Source organism: Erpetoichthys calabaricus, chromosome 2, assembly GCF_900747795.2.
Source record: "Erpetoichthys calabaricus chromosome 2, fErpCal1.3, whole genome shotgun sequence".
Taxonomy (NCBI): Eukaryota; Metazoa; Chordata; class Cladistia; order Polypteriformes; family Polypteridae; genus Erpetoichthys; species Erpetoichthys calabaricus.
The window spans coordinates 297,659,432-297,679,870 of NC_041395.2; the positions used below are offsets into that span (position 1 = coordinate 297,659,432).

The 20,439-nt window shown below is 39.4% G+C and overlaps 2 protein-coding genes across 2 annotated transcripts in view; one reads left to right on the forward strand and one right to left on the reverse strand.

Annotated features, from left to right (window-relative positions):
* The window catches only part of LOC114647210 (EF-hand calcium-binding domain-containing protein 6-like), a 76,280-nt gene extending 74,501 nt beyond the window's left edge, over positions 1-1,779 (reverse strand). Inside the window, exon 1 of the mRNA XM_051922166.1 lies at positions 1,428-1,779. Coding sequence (XP_051778126.1) covers positions 1,428-1,746 — 319 coding nt within the window. The 5' untranslated portion in view covers positions 1,747-1,779. The remainder of the gene's footprint in view (positions 1-1,427) is intronic.
* Positions 1,780-17,904: 16,125 nt separating this feature from the next.
* Positions 17,905-20,439, forward strand: part of gpam (glycerol-3-phosphate acyltransferase, mitochondrial) — a 91,492-nt gene continuing 88,957 nt past the window's right edge. The window contains exon 1 of the mRNA XM_028795834.2: positions 17,905-18,095. The gene's annotated coding sequence lies outside the window, so the exon portion shown is untranslated. The remainder of the gene's footprint in view (positions 18,096-20,439) is intronic.

The window sequence follows — 20,439 nt, forward strand, 5'->3', positions numbered from 1 at the left end:
CTTCTTGCCATATTGCATTTGCTTATTCTCTTTAATTATTTAATAATAATTATTGTGGTTTGTATGTATGTGTGAAAATAGATTTATTTTTATAGTCAATTTTTATTTTATATAGTGCCTTTCACAGTGTGCTCTATTACAAAGCATAGCAGGAGTTAAGCACATTGCAGTCAAGCCTCATTGGCAAAGAATTAGACAGGGAGACAATGATGTCCCTGAAATTGAATAGAAAAGGTCACTTTCATAACTCTATTGAGATAAGACATTAAAACTAAAAACAGCTTCAGCACAGACACTAGAAAGGCATTTATTTATTTTATTTTTTCCCAAAAATTAAATAGTATGAGTGAAACAGTGCAGAGTAATTTTAAGAAAGCGATTCTCTTATTGAAATCCATATACTGTATGTGAATTCCATATGTGTGAATAAACACCTATGGAATCAAATTAAGGATGGAATGGTTGCATGTTTCTTGACACTATTGCCAAGATTACTGCCTGTGCAGAGTTTGCACATTCTGTAAGCAAATAACTATCAATAAAATACATGTAATTATCTGTGTTAGTGTGGATTTTCTCCAGGTGCTCTGGAGTTAGAGAAGATTTTGCTAGAGTGAGTAGAGTTGAGATTGTGCCATGCTATTGACTGGCACTTCACCTCTGGATGGTTCATGCTTTGCTCCTACTACTGACAGGATAGACTCTGACTAACCAAGACACTGAACTGGACTAAGCTGGTTCAGAAAAAGGACCAATGGACGTAAATCATATCAAATTAATTTAATACATCTGGCTGTCCTCTGTGGGGGTACGTACATGAGCCGGCTCTCCTGTAGACTTCATATTTGCTTTATCTTTTGATTGATTTTTTTCTCAGGAAGGTTGGAGTGGAGAGGTGTTTTGCTTCTTATATTCTGAAAAAGCATTTATTGTTGCATCCATATCAGCTTTATTTCTTTTTTATTTGTGATCACAAAAAACATAATACATATGTAAAAAATAATATAAATGCATTTATTGTATTTCGGTCATTTTTGGCTTAAATCAGATCTATTACTAATTAACATAACACTTATCTGGTTTTAAAAGATGTCACTTCTGCATTTAGCACATCTTTAAATTAAATATAAGAATGTAACCTGTGGCAAAATTAAAGGTTTACATGTGTTTGTTAGACAAATCACCTCTTATATGCAAAAATCCAAAAATCTAAATCTTTCATCGTCAATATTTTTAAAATGTGACACAAAAAAGGCCTTTTTGGACAAAATGTGTATCTTAGTAGGGGCACGCTAAATTATTATCTAGCAAAATGCTTGAGATGCTGGCATATTTGGAGGAGCAATGCCCAACAACAGAGAGTACACACTGTTATTTAATTCATGGAAAGTAGAGCTTAGTTACTTTTTACTGTATAAAATACTCACCCAGATTTGCCCATTTGTCCAGCTTTGTCCAGGTATCCAGTTTGTTCAACTTATGTTTTTTGTAAATCTGCTCCAAAGAGGTGCCCGATCTCTCCTGTGTGAAGGAATCTCTGCCACACTCAGTTCTTCTCCTGCTCCCCTGGGGAAGTTCCCAAGATGCAGACTTCACATCCCTCTGGCTTCTACAACCTTGTGCAGAGAACCCGGCTATCGAGATAGTGTCAGGGTCTCCCAGTCTCTTCAAAGGATGAATTATTTCTGGAAGCTTGGCCGAGATCCCCAAATGTGAAGACGGCCTTTTATTGCTCACTGCAGCCATTGTCTTGTCTGTGTGTCTGGAATGAAAGCAACTACTGTTGATTTGTTTCAGAAGAAAGTAGAATAAACAACTTGGGGTTGCTGTGGGCAACTGACTGTCGTCTTAATGCTTAAAGGGATAATCAGTGCAGGGAGCATAGCAGTTTTGGAAGGACTCTGTGCCCATGTATATTAATGTTTGAGATTAGAAAAGTGTAGTAAAACCAACCCGTTTAAAATCTAAATCTGACACATAGTTGTATACTGTGGCAAATTATCAAGTTGCGTCTACTGTTAAGTTCAATAATAAGGACAGGCTTTCTGATTAAACAAAAAATGCAGAACCTCTGAAGAATAAAGTAAATATTCTCCAAAGAGAGAAAAAAAGGATGTAACATTCTTTTAAACCCGCTTAATCCATTTCAGGTTGTTCAGGAGCCAGAGTATATTTTAGTAGGACTTAATGCAGGAATCAGCTCTACACAGGGCATCATTCCATCACAGGGCCCAATCATGCACACCTGGCACAATTAATTTTAACACACAATATTTCGGGACATGGAAGGGGCAATCCATTCAGACAGACATTAGGGAGAAGGTGTACAGTCCTCTACAGTGACTGAGTATAGAATTCAAAACCAGGTGATTTGTAAGACAGCAATGCTAACCACTACACCATTAAAGAAAAAAATAAAATTCACTAAGTGTAGGGGCACATTTAGATATTAGTCAAGGGCCGATTGGTTATTGCCCTCTTTTTGTTTATGTTGGAGAGTATGCCCCATTCCTGCATTACTATTAAAAAGTTTGGGGTCACCCAGACAGTTTAATGTTTTTGAAAGAAACTGATAATTAAGATAACATTAAAATTATTTTAAAAAAGCCAAGACCTTACTAGTGTATATACTGGTTATTACTGTTTCATAGGTGGCTTTCTCTAGGATGCTGAGCATAATATATTTCTCCAATCATCTTCTGTCTAATGCTGTGTTTCTCGGCCCATTTTAAAATTTTCCTTCTTGCCAGTTTAACATATGGCTTTTTCTTTGAAACTCTGCCTCTAAGGCCAGCATCCCAGAATCGTCTTTTCTCTGTTGCAAATTACACCAATATCCATCCATCCATTTTCCAACCTGCTGAATCCGAACACAGGGTCACAGGGGTCTGCTGGAGCCAATCCCAGCCAACACAGGGCACAAGGCAGGAACCAATCCCGGGCAGGGTGCCAACCCACCGCATGACACACACAAACACACCCATACACCAAGCACACACTAGGGCCAATTTAGAATCGCCAATCCACCAAACCAGCATGGGAGGAAACTGGAGCACCCGGAGGAATCCCACGCAGACATGGGGAGAACATGCAAACTCCACGCAGGGAAGACCTGGGAAGCAAACCTAGGACCCCAGGTCTCCCAACTGCGAGGCAGCAGCGCTACCCACTGTGCCACCGTGCTGCCCCATTACACCAATATTTGGCGTGTATTTAAAGAAGTCAATCGAGGACCAGTAAGGTGTTTATTTCTCAAACTACAGATTCTGATGTCCTTATCCTCTTATGCAGTTGTCCGTCTTGGCCTTCCCCCTCTTTTTCTATCCTGGTTAGATCTTGTTTGCTCTTTTCTCTCAAGACAGTATTAGACACGTTTGTATGAAATCTTCAATGTCTTGGCAATCTATCACATAGAGTAATCTTTATTCTGCAAATAAAACAAAAGACTGACATGTTTCTTGAGAAAGCTGTTTCATTTTGGGCATTTTGAACCAGAAATTAATTTTAGGAATTCCAGTACCTTGCAACCCAAGTGAACAGAATAACAGGTTTCAGAGGTGCTAATACAATGTGATAAATAACCAAGCCTTGACACAAAAAGAGGCTTGAGGCAGCCTCCCGTATACACTGTACTTGAAAATTGCTGCAAAATTGAAGTAGGAGGTTGTGAAAAAATGGTCTTTAAAGACGAGACTCCAAAACAGAACTATGGTTTGGTAAAGACAGGGTGGGTTTTAAAGTCGTAAGGATGAGGCAACGTCTTCAGGGATTGAACCGGAAGTGATGTCACCAGGGGTGGAACCGGAAGTGACGTTAAATGGTCCAGGCAGTGTGTGTGACAAAGGTTTTCATAATAACCAATTATCATGTAAAAATGATTAATTAAGGATAAGCTAAGAGAATTTACTATTAGGACACTGAAGGAATTGCTGCTGAAAATTGGACTTTGCAGCCATATCTGAATAATACATTAATCATCAGTAATTATAAGCAGTAATAGCCATTATAAACACTAGCAATACTTTGGCTATATTTATAAATCAATTTAATTGTATCTTGATAATAAAAGGTATCAATTTCTATCAAAATATGAAAGTTCTGGGTGAACTAAAACTTTAGAAAGGCAGTGTACATTTCTCAACTGAAGTTGCTTCCTCGGGGGATCACAGCTTAGAGCAATACACTGGCTACTACAGACTGTGTACATCAAAAAACCTGAGTCTTCTTAGCAAGTACAGTCTGCTCTGGCTAGTCCAGTTTGTTGTTAATGTAAACTCCTAGGAACTTGAAACTCTACACCACTTCCATGACCTCCCCCCTGAATGATGCCTGGTCTCAGTGTCTCTTTGGCTTGCTGGAAGTCCATCTTTTGTTTTGCTGATGTTGAGCTGCATGTGATTGTCCCTGTGCCACAAGATGAAGTCCTCCACAAGCATTCTGTACTCCGACTCATCTCCAATATCAATGAAACCAATGATGGAGGAGTCATGTGCGAGTTTCTGTAGATGGCAAATGTTGGTATTGTCTGGAAATAGGTTGTTCAGAGGATAAACCAGAAGAAAGACAGAACAATTCCAAAAGGTGTCCCAGTATTACACACAATCATTTCTGACCCACAGTCCTTGAGTCTCACAAACTGTTATCAGTTGATTAGGTAGTCCATGATCCAGAAGATTGTGGGGATATGAAGATGCAAAGCCTTGACCGTTTTCCCCAGTCAATGAGGCTGAATGGTGTTAAAGACACTGGAAAATTCAAAGAACAGTATCCTGACTGTGGTGCCATCTTTGTCCAAGTGGGAGTAGGCTCTGTAGAGCATGTAGATCAGAGCATCCTCCTCATATATATGTGTGTGATTTTCTGAAACCAGGGGTAAGAGCTGTTTCTGAACCTGGCTCTCAAAAGTTCATGATGTATGAATAAAAGAGCAACTGGTCTGAAGTCCTTGGCATGGACTGGAATGCCCTTCCTTTGGCAGTGTGACCAAACAGTATGTTTTCCACAGTTAAGAAACCTGCAAACTCAGGAATAGGGTGAATGGGTGCTGAAGGTCCCCACAGAGATGGCTGGCACGTGTTTTCAGCATCCTGAGGCCGATTAGCTAAACAAACAAGCTTGATGGCCTGAATAGTTTCCTCTCATTTGTCAAATTTACTAGTCTTTTTATGTTCTTATTGTTCCATCTAGCCCTGCAGCCTTTCCTCAGCTCAATCCTCACCTGATCAGCTGAGACACTCTAGGAAGTGGAAGGGGACTAAAGACCACAGGTGTGATTTCATTGTAAAAGAAGGTCATGCTATGCGGTGGGTTGGCACCCTGCCCAGGATTAGTTCCTGCCTTGTGCCCTGTGTTGGCTGGGATTGGCTGCAGCAGACCCCCGTGACCCTGTGTTCGGATTCAGCGGGTTGGAAAATGGATGGATGGAAGAAGGTCATGCTATGCAGAGATGGCAGATGGTATTCCAGAACCTCCTCAGCTTGCACACAGAAGATTAGCAGTGTTAGTAAGGGCTGGACTGACCAGAATGACTCACATCTGTTGAAGAACTACTTCAGTTCATTAGCTTTTCTTTTGTTCCCTTCCTCTGCAAGTTTTATAGCCTGCTTGTAGCCAGTGGTAATCATCATCCTGTTCCACACTTCCTTCACATTGTTCTGCTAAAACTTGTACACCATTTTGTCCCTGTAGTGAGCTTTCTCCTCATGGAGCTGCTTCCTCAGCTCTGACTGCTCCCACATGAGTTCCTCCATATCTCCAGACGTTCAGTGACAATAATAAAAAAAAAGCGCCAGGAAACAAACCCAGACTGCAGCATAACAGTGATGTTATGGGTAGAGGTAAGTGGGGGCAAAATGACCACTGTTTAAAAAAGTTTCAATAGACCAAGTCTATTAATTGAACAGAGTTAGCATACTCTTCTCAACTGAAGGAAGATTTTCATAAGGTTACATTTCACAAAAATTGTATCAGTAAAAAATGTACGTTTTTAACAGAAATTCAGCAGTGTTAGAGGATACTTATGACTGTATTGTTCTTACATGCTTCAATGCATTCATTTTAAAAATGCTCATATTCACTGAGGGTTTACCTAAAAGCTTTGAAACTCAATTTGTTTGTTGCTAGTAATTTGCACGTACACATAAGAGACCTAGGCATATTTGTTATACTCTTCACAATCTCTGTCACTTCAACAGGCTTATATAAAAACAGTCTGAATTTCATCCTCACATCCACTTCTTTACTTCTACAATAACCTCATCATCATTCCCAAATCCTTTCTAACAGATAGCATTTTGGGAGCTCCAAATAGGTGTAAATACATTTAAAGTACTTATGAATGCTTCTTGATTATTTCCTCTCCACCAAAAACTTTAAAAACAGCATTTTGTTTGAAATGCATATCATTGCAGTATGTATTTTTAGAGATAACTGAACATGAATTAGGAAATGGATAATTCCACAGCTCTATATAGTGTGAAAATTTAAATTAACCACAGAAGTTGCAGACATTTCCTGTAAATTTTGAACAGAATACAGAAACATTTGCAAAATGTTTTATGCAACCCTTATTATTCTTGGTAAGTGCTGGACCTACCTTGGCAGCATCAGGTGTAAAACTGATAACTTTGGCCGTTGAAGAAATTAAATCCTGTCCAGGACTGGTTCTTGTTTTGTGCCTGATGCTGTTGGACCAAGACCTGCAGGTTAGGTTAATTGAAAATTCCAAATTGGCCCCCTGTTTGAAAGTGTGGGATCTGTTATTGACTTGTACTCTATCAAAAACTGCATCCTGCCTTACACCTAGTGTTGCTAGAATTAGCTCTGGTCTCCCTCAACCCAGAACTGGACTCACCTGAAGTGAGTGAATACAGTATGTATTGTATACACAATGCCCTCCATAATATTTGGGACAAACACACTTTTATCCTTGTTTAGCCCTCTGCTTCAGTTTAAAATTACAATCAAAAAAATTAAATGTGATTAAAGTGCACATTGTGTGCTTTGATTTAAAGGTATTTGCATACATTTTGGTAACACCATGCAGAAATGACAACACTTTTTATAAATGATCCCCTCATTTAAATTAAAGTCTGCAATGTGCACTTTAATCTCATCTGAATTGTTTGATTTTTTATTTCATACAAGGAAAAATGTTTCTTTGTCCCAAACGTTATGAAGGAAACTGAATATATGTATACAATATACAGTATATGTATGTTAGTATGTCTAAGACATAGATGGATATGGTGAGTTCATTATATTATTCAGTACCCAAAGTAAAAGTTGGTGGAACCATGTGTTTAAATTGCTTTCTAAGTCTTTACAGCTAATGTATGCACAAATACACACCTCACACAACAGAGCAAAACAATATTCTACAACAATGGACCATGTTCTTTTCTAAACAAGTCTGTTCAGATACCAGGTATCCTTGTCTATCAGGTTGAACTGCTTTCTTGCTCCTCCACCAACTGCCTCAGCTTAGCAAGCAAAAGGCTCCTCTTACTTCCTGTATTGAACTTACATGTACAATACTTAAAAAAATATATTTATCTATATATATATATATACAGTATATATAATATATATATATATATATATATATATATATATATATATATATATATATATATATATATATATATATATATATATATATATTCCCTTTTCCCTATTGCTTCAGTTCTGTTTTGGACTCAATTTGTGTACATCAGTGCTGTGACTCACGACTCAGCCAGGATACCAATTATACGGGTGGTTGCTCCAAACCTTGCTATGGCTCTTTGTGGCTTTTGTGACAATATATATATATATATATATATATATATATATATATATATATATATATATGGTTGAAATAGTTTACTGTCAAATAATGCAAAGAATTCTGGGCTCATCAGGCGTACACACTCACTGCACTCCCTCTCGGGAATCGAACCTCGGACGTCAGCGCTAGAGGCGAAGCCCCTAACGTTGCGCCATGGCGTGTGGTTCGTTTATTTGACAGCATGTAGATCGGGGTAATTACATTCACGGCATTCGTAGTCTGAATCACAATCTGATTGTATGGGTGGTTACCTACCAGGTAACGCTTGTGGTTGGTCAGCAAGTCGGCTAATATCCGCCACGATGCCCTCTTTCAGTTGCGAGAAGCAGATCATAGAATGGTTGAAATAGTTTACTGTCAAATAATGCAAAGAGTACGCAACATGTGTTTCACCCTAATTCTGGGCTCATCAGGCGTACACACTCACTGCACTCCCTCTCGGGAATCGAACCTCGGATGTCAGCGCTAGAGGCGAAGCCCCTAACGTTGCGCCACGGCGTGTGGTTCGTTTATTTGACAGCATGTAGATCGGGGTAATTACATTCACGGCATTCGTAGTCTGAATCACAATCTGATTGTATGGGTGGTTACCTACCAGGTAACGCTTGTGGTTGGTCAGCAAGTCGGCTAACATCCGCCATGATGCCCTCTTTCAGTTGCGAGAAGCAGATCATAGAATGGTTGAAATAGTTTACTGTCAAATAATGCAAAGAGTATGCGACACGTGTTTCGCCCTAATTCTGATTCAGACTACGAATGCCGTGAATATATATATATATATATATATATAATGTAATGGACAGCCGAGTCCCATGCCCGGCAGGGACGCCCCTGCTGCACCTGTTCCGGGGGAGCCACCATGGGCAGCTCAATACCTCCCCTGGGACGCTTGGTGGCAGCCTCCCTGGGGGACGATGAATCCCCAACCTGGCGCATGGCTCCATGGGAGATGGAGTCCTCCACAGCCTGGTTGGGGGCTCGGATGGCCGCTAGGGGGAGCTGCATGGAGTCTGCAGCCTGGATGGTCAAATCTTCAGCCCCACCCAGAAATGCAATTAGGACCAGGTGATCAAGCACCTGGAACGCTTCCGGGTGGGATATAAAAAGGGCCAGCCACCACCACTCATAGAGCCAGAGTTGGGAGGAAGGAGACGAAGCTTGAGGAGGAGTGGTGGTAAAAAGGAGAAAGGATTGTTGCTGTGGTGATAATTGTGCTTTTGTGGGACTGTGTATTGCCTGTGGGTCACGGGGAAGACGTGCGCCCACGGGTGAAGAAAATAAAACGTTTGTGTTTTAAGACATACGGTGTCTGTCTGTCTGTGCCTGGGGCCTGGTCTTTTACAATATATATATCTTACTAGTACACCTTATTAGAATATATTTCTGGAAAATACAGTATGAAATGTTTCAGTATGTTATAGAGACATAACAATCATTGTCATTTATAATTGAATCATCTCCTATTTTATGGTCTTAAAACAAAATATACTTTTATCCTTCCACCCAATCAACTTTCCATTTTATATAGCTACTTTTCCTCTGTTAGGGGGATGGAGCCTACTCCAGTGGCAAAAAATTATAAGACTACATCCAGTCTTGCAAGAAAATTCAATTTATAGCAAATATAAATTTTTAATGAGCATATATTGTTATTGCTTTAAAAATATTTGCCACCACATAAAAAACATATTACAGTCTCACATTATGTTGAAAAGTTAGAAATGATGCAACTAATAGAAAAAAAAAATCATTAATTCATGGAGTTTTTCTAAAACAGAGGAAGATGAGTGAAAAATTAAGAGACAAGATAGCTGTAGTGATGAAATGTCAGGTGTTAGGAAAATTAGGATGATGTTGTTTGATCACTTTAAGTGAAAGGCAGAAAGTGACTGTATGAAGGAGGTTGTGTGACAGAGGAGTTTACAAAAACCCATGGATGGAACTGATGGAAGATGACATGAAATGAGTTGCTCCTAACTCCCTACCACTAAAAATACTCAAGAATACAGAATATAAAGGAAGTGAATTTGGTGGGCATACTGATAAATTTTGATGCATCCCAATAATGGTTACATTAATATGCTAGACTACATAAAAGCAGTTATATATAATGTTTAATTTATTAATGCAAATTAATAAAGAAGTAGTGTGCAGTACACAGCTCAGAATTTAGCTTTCCCTGAGTGTTAGGATATACAGTATGACTTCAAGTCAGATACTAAAACTATAATTGACTTTTTTTATGCAAAGGATTCTGGTACCATGTATACTTATGTACAGCCTTGTATTTAAAACATGGTGTCCATTATTGTAATTTACTCCTGTGCCCTTATCTTTCCTCTATGTACATTTTTATGATTCTTGTAATTTGGGTGGGACTCTTTCAGCTTAAAGAATAAGTCTGATATTTTTCAAGTCGAAATTATTTCTTCACAAACATGGTTTATATGTATGTACCATGCAAAACTGTGTTTCAAAGTCCAGTGATGTCTATAAATTTAAAAAAATATATCTTGCCCAGACTAGCTTTTTACACCAGAGCTAATGGGGCACAGGTATAACTGGAAAACCTAAGCCTTAAAACTTACTCAATATATACATTTTTCAAGCTAAGATAGTGGTCGAGTACTGATCTGCATCTTGCAATTACACACATATTGTAAAATAACATATATGTCATTTATGAACAAAGAAGACCAATATTATGAGATTCAGTCATTTTCAAATAAAACCAGCTGTATCCACTACCTCAGCACTTGTAGTCTTCCGCAATAACCTTTCACACCAAACCCAACTACCCGCTACACACACACACCCCATCCCGAGAATGGTTTTCTCCAAATCAGACCAAATCACAGTGCTTTGTGGTTGGATTTGTTTTTATTTACTTCCGTATTTATGTGACAATTCACACAAGGAAGTACAAAACATATTCTTACCTTGAGAACAATAGATAGATAGATAGATGGAAATTCACAAGGAATATCCGATACAATTATTATTTCCAGATCCCTTTAATTGTCACAAAAACTCATTGGAAACATGAAAGGCAAAGTTTCTTTTATCAAAACTTGAAGAGGACATTTTTGATAAGAATTAGTATTTTATTTACTGGTGGCGCTTTGTGCCCCATAGCTTTTTTTAGAAAACACTGGACTTTGGAACACAATTTAATGTTGCAAACTGCATATATACCATGTTTGCAAAGAAATGACTTCAATTTGAAAAATACTGAACATATCCTTTAATTAGTTGTTTGGGGCCTACAGGTAAAAGTTATAGCCATAACAAAGCATATGGGCATTCACTAACTTGTGGATAAGTGTTTTCTGACTGTATTTTTGTGAATGTCCTTTTTAGAAAGTCTGTTGAACATTATGACTATTTTTTGATTTGATCTCCTGCTTTTTGGATTTTTTTTTTGGTTCTTGGTTTAGCAGAATTGGTATTTTTTTTTTTATTGTATTGCCTTTTTCTTTTGTTCTTTTCCTTTGGCTTTTGGTTCCATCCATCCATTTTCCAACCCGCTGAATCCGAACACAGGGTCACGGGGGTCTGCTGGAGCCAATCCCAGCCAACACAGGGCACAAGGCAGGAAACAATCCTGGGCAGGGTGCCAACCCACCGCAGGACACACACAAACACACACCAAGCACACACTAGGGCCAATTTAGAATCACCAATCCACCTAACCTGCATGTCTTTGGAATGTGGGAGGAAACCGGAGCGCCCGGAGGAAACCCACGCAGACACGGGGAGAACATGCAAACTCCATGCAGGGAGGACCCGGGAATCGAACCCAGGTCCCCAGATCTCCCAACTGCGAGGCAGCAGCGCTATCCACTGCGCCACCGTGTGGCTTTTGGTTTCCTTTTGTAAATATTTGCATTTATTGTAGCATGGTTATGTACCGTCTGAATAGGGAGGAGGTAAAATAAAAAGAAAAGAGGAAGACCAGGACATGGGACCATCATAAATCAGAGTCAAGAGCTTTGAGTTATAAGAGAAAGGAAAGAAACCAAGTAACTTAATACATAAATTTTCTCTCAAGTAGGCCCTGGCAGGAGGATTGTTATCTTGGTTTTAAGTTTGTACTGATGGCGACTCTCGAGTAACATCTGGCTCCTTGGTTCCTGGATACCCATATGTTTCACTCTTTGCAAATTAAGAATTCTATAAACATTTATGCATCGGTGTTGAATGCTGGAAGGTCTGGATTGAACAAGAAATATGGTTGGAGCCCATACTGCCATCTTTCTAAAATGTGGTGACTATGCAAAATTCCAATAAACAGGAAGGAATTAATAGTGATTTACCACCATTCCTTCACAGTACATGAAGGTTGCCTAATGTTCATTAGCTATACTGTAAATTGATCTCTCTGATATAGTTTAGACTATCTTCAGCTGAATCTGGTGTCCAGAATTGACAACCAATTGGAACATGAAGGAGAGGGTTGTGAAATCTGTCATTGGGGGCAAAACAGTCATTTGTTCCTTCTCTGTGCATTTGGATTCAACCATATGTGCTATGTGAAGGAATTTATGCAAATTATAAAGATCAGGTTTCTTTCAGAAACTTTAAAAATATCTGCCCCTCTATCCTTGATGGATCAATTTCTGATCTTTTTCTGTCTTCCCCTATTCCATCAACACTGGATAGTCTTGTTGACTATTAGAACTCAGTCCTTCATTTAGCACTAGATAAAACAGCTTCTTTAAAACATAAGGAGGTGTCTTTTAAGTGTTTGTCTCCATGGTACAATTCCGAATTACAATCTATGAAAGCAGCTGGCTGATGCCTTGAGAAAATGGCCTCACTGTGCATATCCAGGCTTTCTCTGACCACCAATGGGATTACAAAGATGCACTAACTGCAGCCAAGAACACACATTATCTATATTACAAAACGACAGTTTAATTTATGCACGGCGGACGCACCGAAGCGCATGCGCACTGCGCCACGGTGCCCCAGAGTCAAACGCAGCGGCTTCCCAGAGTCAGTAGGTGGCGCCCAAACAACACAACCTGTAAACTAAACTTGCTCTAATCCACTGTGCCAGCAGTCTGTGTGGCATGTTTGAATCACATAACGGTCATTCAGTAACAGAGAAACAAAAACGAGACTGTAAACTAAACTTGCTCTAATCCACTGTGCCAGCAGTCTGTGTGGCATGTTTGAATCACATAACGGTCATTCAGTAACAGAGAAACAAAAACGAGACCGCATGGATAAAAACAATAAACGGAGGCTCCTACAACGCGCCCCAGAGTCAAACGCTGCAGCTTCCCAGAGTCAGTAGGTGGCACCCAAACAACACAACCTGTAAACTAAACTTGCTCTAATCCACTGTGCCAGCAGTCTGTGTGGCATGTTTGAATCACATAACGGTCATTCAGTAACAGAGAAACAAAAACGAGACCGCATGGATAAAAACAATAAACGGAGGCTCCTACAGCGCCCCAGAGTCAAACCCAGTGGCTTCCCAGAGTCAGTAGGTGGCGCCCAAACAACACAACCTGTAAACTAAACTAGCTCTAATCCACTGTGCCAGCAGTCAGTGTGTGTAAGTTGGAGTATGCTTCCTAACAGTAAACGACTTCTACCTAATGACACAGCCACAGAACAAAGACGAGACCGCATGGATAAAAACAATACACGGAGGCTAGGAGTCACGGCTCCAAATGGAAGGAGCTCAACGATTAGTAATACAAACACGAGCCTGTATGGCTATGACCTGTAAACGAGCCCGTATGGATAAAAACAATGAACGAAGGCGCCCACACAAAGAAACCGCGTTAGTACAAATATGTTTATTTAATTAAATGAAAACTTTACCATGGCTACGACCTGTGAACTAAACCTGAGATAAAGCGTGCACGCCAGGTTGTACAGCTGCCCGAACGCGACTGCCCACACCACCGCACCGGATCCGCCGCCATGGTCACTTCAGCACGCGAATCTGCCACCGTCAGCAAACGAATTCTCGCTGACGACACATCCATAGAAAAACAAAAAAGAGACTGCATGAATAAAAACAATAAACGAAGGCGCCTACAATGCGCTTCTGAAACACCAGAACCAGATGAGTCACAGCTCCAAAAAGAAACCGCTTTAGTACAAATATGTTTATTTAATTAAATGAACTTTCCCAGGACGCACCCACCCTCCATGATATTTCATCCCTCCAAGTATCGGAGGGAACAGAAAGTGATTGCCATTCTTGGATTGGCGATTCTTTCGAGAATCGCGGGCTTGCTGGTGGCAAATAAAAGAAAGTGGCCATGATAAACCAAGGGTTTTGTTCTTTGCAGTTAATAAACTAATTCAACCTGCATCTGGCCCAACTACCTCCTCTATTGAAGTTTGTGAAAAATTCCTCCACTTTTTCTTTAATGAAATTGAAGATCTAAATAATTCAACTAACATAAATCTATCATCTGTTTATATCTTTGCTTGTCTTCCCACTCCATCCAGCTCCTTTTCTAAATACTCACCAGTCACATCTGCTTTTGTTAATGACTTGCTTCGTAAGATGAGGCCAACTACTTGTGTACTGAACCCCATCCCCACCACACTTCTTAAATCCTGCCTTCATGCCATAATCCCAACTGTTAGAAAATAATAAATACATCCCTTGACACTGGCTTTGCACTAGCCACTTTTCAAATCACTTCTGTAACTCCAATGTTAAAAATGTCTGGTCTTCATGCTGACAATCTTAACAATTTATGGCCTATTTCTCATTTACCTTTTCTGTCAAAAGTTTCAGTCTGCTTTCAGGGCACAGCACAGCCGTGAAACTGCTTTGCTTCTGGTAATTAATGATTTGCTTATGGCAGCAGACTCTGTACAAACCAGCATATTAATTTTGTTAGATCTTAGTGTAGCATTTGAACCCATTAGACATGACATTCCAATGTTCAGAATAGAGAACATTCAGGGTGTCTCTGGCACTGCCCTCTAGTGGTTTAAGTCCTATCTGACTGATAGGTAAGAGTTTGTTAGACTTGGCAACAATAGGTACAGCTCTGTCCTCGGCCCTCTTCTCTTCTGTATTTATATGCTTCCCCTTGGCCATATTATTCATAGCTATGGACTGGGTTATCATTTTTATGCAGATGATACTCAACTCTATTTCAATGTTAAAAGTGAAACTTCATCAGCGCTTTCTCAGCTCACAACTTGCCTCAATGAAATTAAAACCTGGCTGAAGCAGAACTCTTTAAAATAAAACTGTAAACAAACGGAACTTCTGCAAACTGGCAACTTAAGAAAATGAGCTCCTTTTCACTCACTCTTGGCAGTGATCTCATCAGACCTTCTTCTAATGCATGGAATCTTGGTGTCATCTTTGATTCCTCCCTTTCTTATTCCACCCACATAAACCACATTAGGAAAATGTCTTACTTCCACCTCTGTAACATATCCCATGTTTGCTCATTCCTCTCCTTTTCTAATGCTGAAACACTTGTCCATCCTTTTATCACATCCTGGATCAACTATTGTAACTCCTTATTGGCAGGTGGCCCTTCTAATCTTATATCACAGCTCCATGTTGTAAGAGTCCTTACATGAACCAGCAACAGTTAGCACACTATACGCATCCTGCTTCACCTTCACTGTCTTACAGGACTGAATATCAAATCCTATTAATAACCTACAAAGCTTTAAATGGCCTTGCACCAGAGTACATCAGTGACCTTCTCCATCACTATGTTCCTGTTCAACCATTAAGGTCCTCTGATTCTGGCAATCTTGTTGTGCACCACACTAACTTGCACTCTGTGAGTGACAGGGCCTTCAGCTGTACAGCACCCAGACTTTGAAATGACCTGCCTAAATTAATTAGATCAGCTGACTCCATTCATTCCTTTAAAAAACAACTTAAAACTCATCTTTTCAGGAAGCCGTTTAACTTGACCTAACATTCTGCCTCCTCTTTTAGTCTTCCTTTCTGTCCAGATGCTCAGTAAACCATTATCATTCAGACTTAAATAAACTGATATCTGGGTCACCCATCTCTGCAAAAATATCTAACTTGATATGTGTGCCATGATGTGCTTGTGATGGGCATCATTAAAGCTACAAATAGGTTTAACATATACAGTAAATCCATCCATCCATTATCCAACCCGCTATATCCTAACACAGGGTCACTGGGGTCTGCGGGGGCCAATCCCAGCCAAGGGTGCAAGGCAGGAACAAATCCTGGGCAGGGTGCTAGCCCACTGCAGGGCACACACACACACACACCAATCACACACTAGGGACAATTTAGGATTGCCAATGCACCTAACCTGCATGTCTTTGGACTGTGGTAGGAAACCGGAGTACCCGGAGGAAACCCACGCAGACATGGGGAGAACATGCAAACTCCATGCAGGGAGGACCTGGGAAGTGAACCCGGGTCTCCTAACTGCGAGGCAACAGCACTACCACTGCCCCACCATGCCACCCATACAGTAAATCATGGAATGAATTATAATGCAATATTTTATTTTAAATGATAAGCATTAATATATATATAGCAGTCTATGCCTGCTTTTTATAGGGCTTTTACCAGGCAATAAAGTAAAAGCAAACGTAAAAAGAACTGCACACTGAAATGTACATGCATGTATTTAAATACAGGCAATCTAGAAAGTAAACTCCTATTAAACTATCTAAACGTGGAGTTAAGCCACCAAGCCCTTTAAGAATAAAATTAACAAGACTAGAGGCATTCCATTATTAGAAGCCAAATTACATATGTCTAAAGCAATATTGTTGGGATGCAATTGTCTTCTTCCTTAACAAATTCCAAAATTTAGTGTTTTGATGATGGTGGCAGGGACTGCTCAGGCACTGCTTCACAATCCACCATTATATGCCAAACTATAATGAGATCTGGTGAGTGGAACAGCTATGGCATGTGATTTACATTGTAATAGCTGCCAAAAAATAAATATGTGCTCAATATACTAGATATAAAAGTACCATAATTAAAACTGTAATCCATCATGGCCATTATCAATTCAATAAACCTTATGGGAACCATTCTTACTAACACGCACGTCCAAAGTTAGAGATTGCTTGTAGTAGACTATTTCTAAATTCTGTTTTCCTTCTCATAGACTGAAAAGGAAAAGGTACATAGCACATCTATCTAAGAACAGATTTAGTGGACAGCTAGTGACTGCTTAGTGAACCTTAAAATGAAACAAGGAATTCCATTACACAATTTGCAAATAACATTGTATCAGTTTATTGTGGGTGTTTTACAAAATATATTTAAAAAAAAACTTAATATTACAATATGCAAGAGACTGTTACCTACATTGATGGTCTTATTTTATGATAAATATTGTAATGCAAGAAATTTGGTTACATGAAGATGCGATTTTTTAAATGGCTATTTAGTGTAGATTAACTCAGTAGTTGTCAATGAATAAAATTGACAATTGTGAATTGCATGTAATTGTCTTTTAAAGGTTTGTTTTTAATTAACATCTTCATTGCAGAATATATACAATGTAATACATTTGTCTTAACCAACTTTTGGTTTTAAGGTTTTTAATCTACCAAATCAGGATTGTGACCTTCTATGAACTGGCACACAGGCTGCGGTTGATTCCTGCCCTTGTACCCAATACCCCAAGCTGCCTAGAATTGGAAGAAATCCTGGAATGTAGGGATATATGCATGCATCAGCCCCATAGTAATAATTTAAAAAAATAAAACTGAAAGCATACATTTGGTGATCGTAAGTAGCTTTTGGAAACAAAATACTTATTCCCCACATATCCATTTTGACACGATTGGTGCAATAGAGGTTGGCAGGAGTCTTATAAAATGCAGTAGGTGAATAGAAAATATAAAAAAACGCAGTCTTTTGTCTTCAGTGAGCTCGTCCCCGCGACATAGCAGTTACGTACCCTCAACCTCGCCGTGTTTCAACGTGCCTCCTTATGAATTTACGTTAATTTCTCATGCACGCGCGCGTTCTTTCGCCCAATAACGCGACCGCCACCCACACGCAAGCACATGACCGCTCAGATTGTCTCGTGCACACTCATGCGCTCCCCGTTTCGAAATGCCTTGTGCACGCGCATCTTCGGAGGGGTGCCCGATTCGTTTCCTTCCTGCAGCTGGCAGCTGCTGTGTTTGCAAGCCTGTCTTGCTGTGTGCCTTCAAGGACAAAAAAGATAACGAAATCGTTACGGTTGAGGGCTGACAGAGGAACACGTGTGTGCCCGAAATGGTGAAGAGGCAGTGTATTTGGGAGGTAAGAGCGCTATATGCGCCAAATCTTTTTAAGTACAAAAAACTTAAACCTCCAAGACATTCTGCACAACATTGGAAGTTGTTGTCTTGTGAATGTGGTGTTACCAACGTGTGAAAAGGAGAGACAACAAGCCAGTTCATTTCATCGACGTATATTGTTCTAGAGAAGCATAATATCAGTTTGTCTGTGATGGAGGCGGGCTGGAGGTTCACACGGGGACATGCAGTAATCCTTAACGCCGTACACGTTGAGTTCAGTGAAGTATCCCATCATTTTCTTGGTTTTAGATTACTGCGTCAGTACTGATTACACTGACCCTAAAGTGCCGAGTAGCGCCGAGCTCTGTGCTGCGCTACCGCGGGAGAAAGTTAACACGCGAGCCTCCCTGAGCCAAAGCCGGCCGACCGGCTGCTCGATTTCTCCTCATGGCGCGTCTGGCTGCCAGCCTGCTTTCGTGAGGTCAAGTGCTTCTTCCGATTTTGACGGCATGGCAACGGTGCATTATGTTTAAAGTATGATTAAATCCGGCTAGCACAAAAACAGGCGGCACTGGGAAATATTGAGGATTGGATTGGAAATGCACAATAGGCGGGTCGTCTCCAGTTAGAGCTTGTGTAGTTTTTTATTGACTTTGATTGCGTTCAGAGTGATCGTATTTCTCAAGTAAGCAACTTGACCTTCATGTATAGTGGACATTCGGCACGTATATATTAATTGTAATCCTTTCTTTCCTTTTGGCAGTACATGAATAGCAGTGAAACCACGATCACTGCCCTTTGTTGTCTGGTATGGTTTAATATCAAGCCATTTAATTTTCTGTGTCAGTGCAGTAACCAGTGGTAAAGGCCACTGACGTCCAGAAATGTACTCCCACTGCAGTATTTTTCTCGTTTTTAATACATGTTATGGATCGACTTAATTATCACTGTATACACGCCTTTAGTATGTTACTTTTTTATCATCTTATTTCACCTTGTTTTGAAAATTAACTGTTTTCTTTTATAGTGCCTTACCTAGTGCACAACATACAATGCGAGTTGGTTGAGCCTTTTTGCTTGCATTTCCTTTAGCAGTATCTAAAGCTTTTCTTGGACTTGATCCAGCTATAGATAGATGTGACTTTTTGGCTATTGACGTGTTAAAAGTAAATTATTTCCACTCTATGAAGAGTAATACAAATTGGCATGGGATCGTCTATACAATACTTGTATGTCAGGTTACTCCGAAGTACATCAATGTAGATTTTTACAATACAAAAAAAGACTTTACTGCACAATAATATAGTATCAGATATATTAATGTATATAATATTTATTATGTACACAAACAAATGTAAAGTATAATAAACAGGAAATTGAATAAAATTAGCAACTTGAGTGATATTTAAATTGAAACTAAAGACAATGGGTCAAATGAAGAAAACAATCTGAATAGACAGAATGATATGGGGTGGCAGGATTAATCTCTGTCCTCTTCAATTTTTACAGATCTAGGTATGCATTTTTGTGTTTTAATTTCTTTCTCTTCATCATCAAGCATATGTTCTGGAAATGGAAACAAGCTGTCAATTATCTTCATTTGTAAATTTATTTGAGTGTGTGAGACTTTCTGCATGTGAACATGTATATTTAAATAAATTAAGTATCTCAAAAACTTGTGCAGAAATGTTGTGAATCAGTAGGCCTGGTCCAGTGACTATACCCTGCAGACCGCAAAAATCCAGATTTAAATTAAACAATTTCTACGACATACACTAGGCTTGAAAATATTTTTAAAGGATACAAGGATAATTACTGGACCAAACTGGATCAAAAACAATATGCATGGAGCCTGTACAAAGGCAAACAAGATGCAACTTGTTTGAAGAAGATAGATAATTTTATTTTTCCAGAAGCTGTCATTATACTTAAGTCTTGGGGTACAGGGATATCTTGGAAACTACTTGTTCTAAAAAGTTCTATCTTTGCTAGGATGTAGTTATTCAGGAGCTCTACACAACAACAACAACAAAAAAGCATTATGATGAAAACTGAAATTTTAAGACGTGAAAATTAATTTTGATTTTCTATAGGCACACATGCAGACACCATGATAAAATCAATGTTTCATGACATTTTGAACATCATTAAATGACCGTCTGAACCTAAATTGATAGCAAATTTTCGACCCCATCATCAAACAGCCATTCACATAGAAGTAAAGAAAAGAACACCAAGTTGTTGCTCAAAACACATATAGTAGATGTATTTTGCACTTACCACATGCAATTGCATATTCTACATTACAAATGGATTTCCTTCAAAATGCACATTTTTAATGTGCACAGGTTACATTGCCTTTGGTG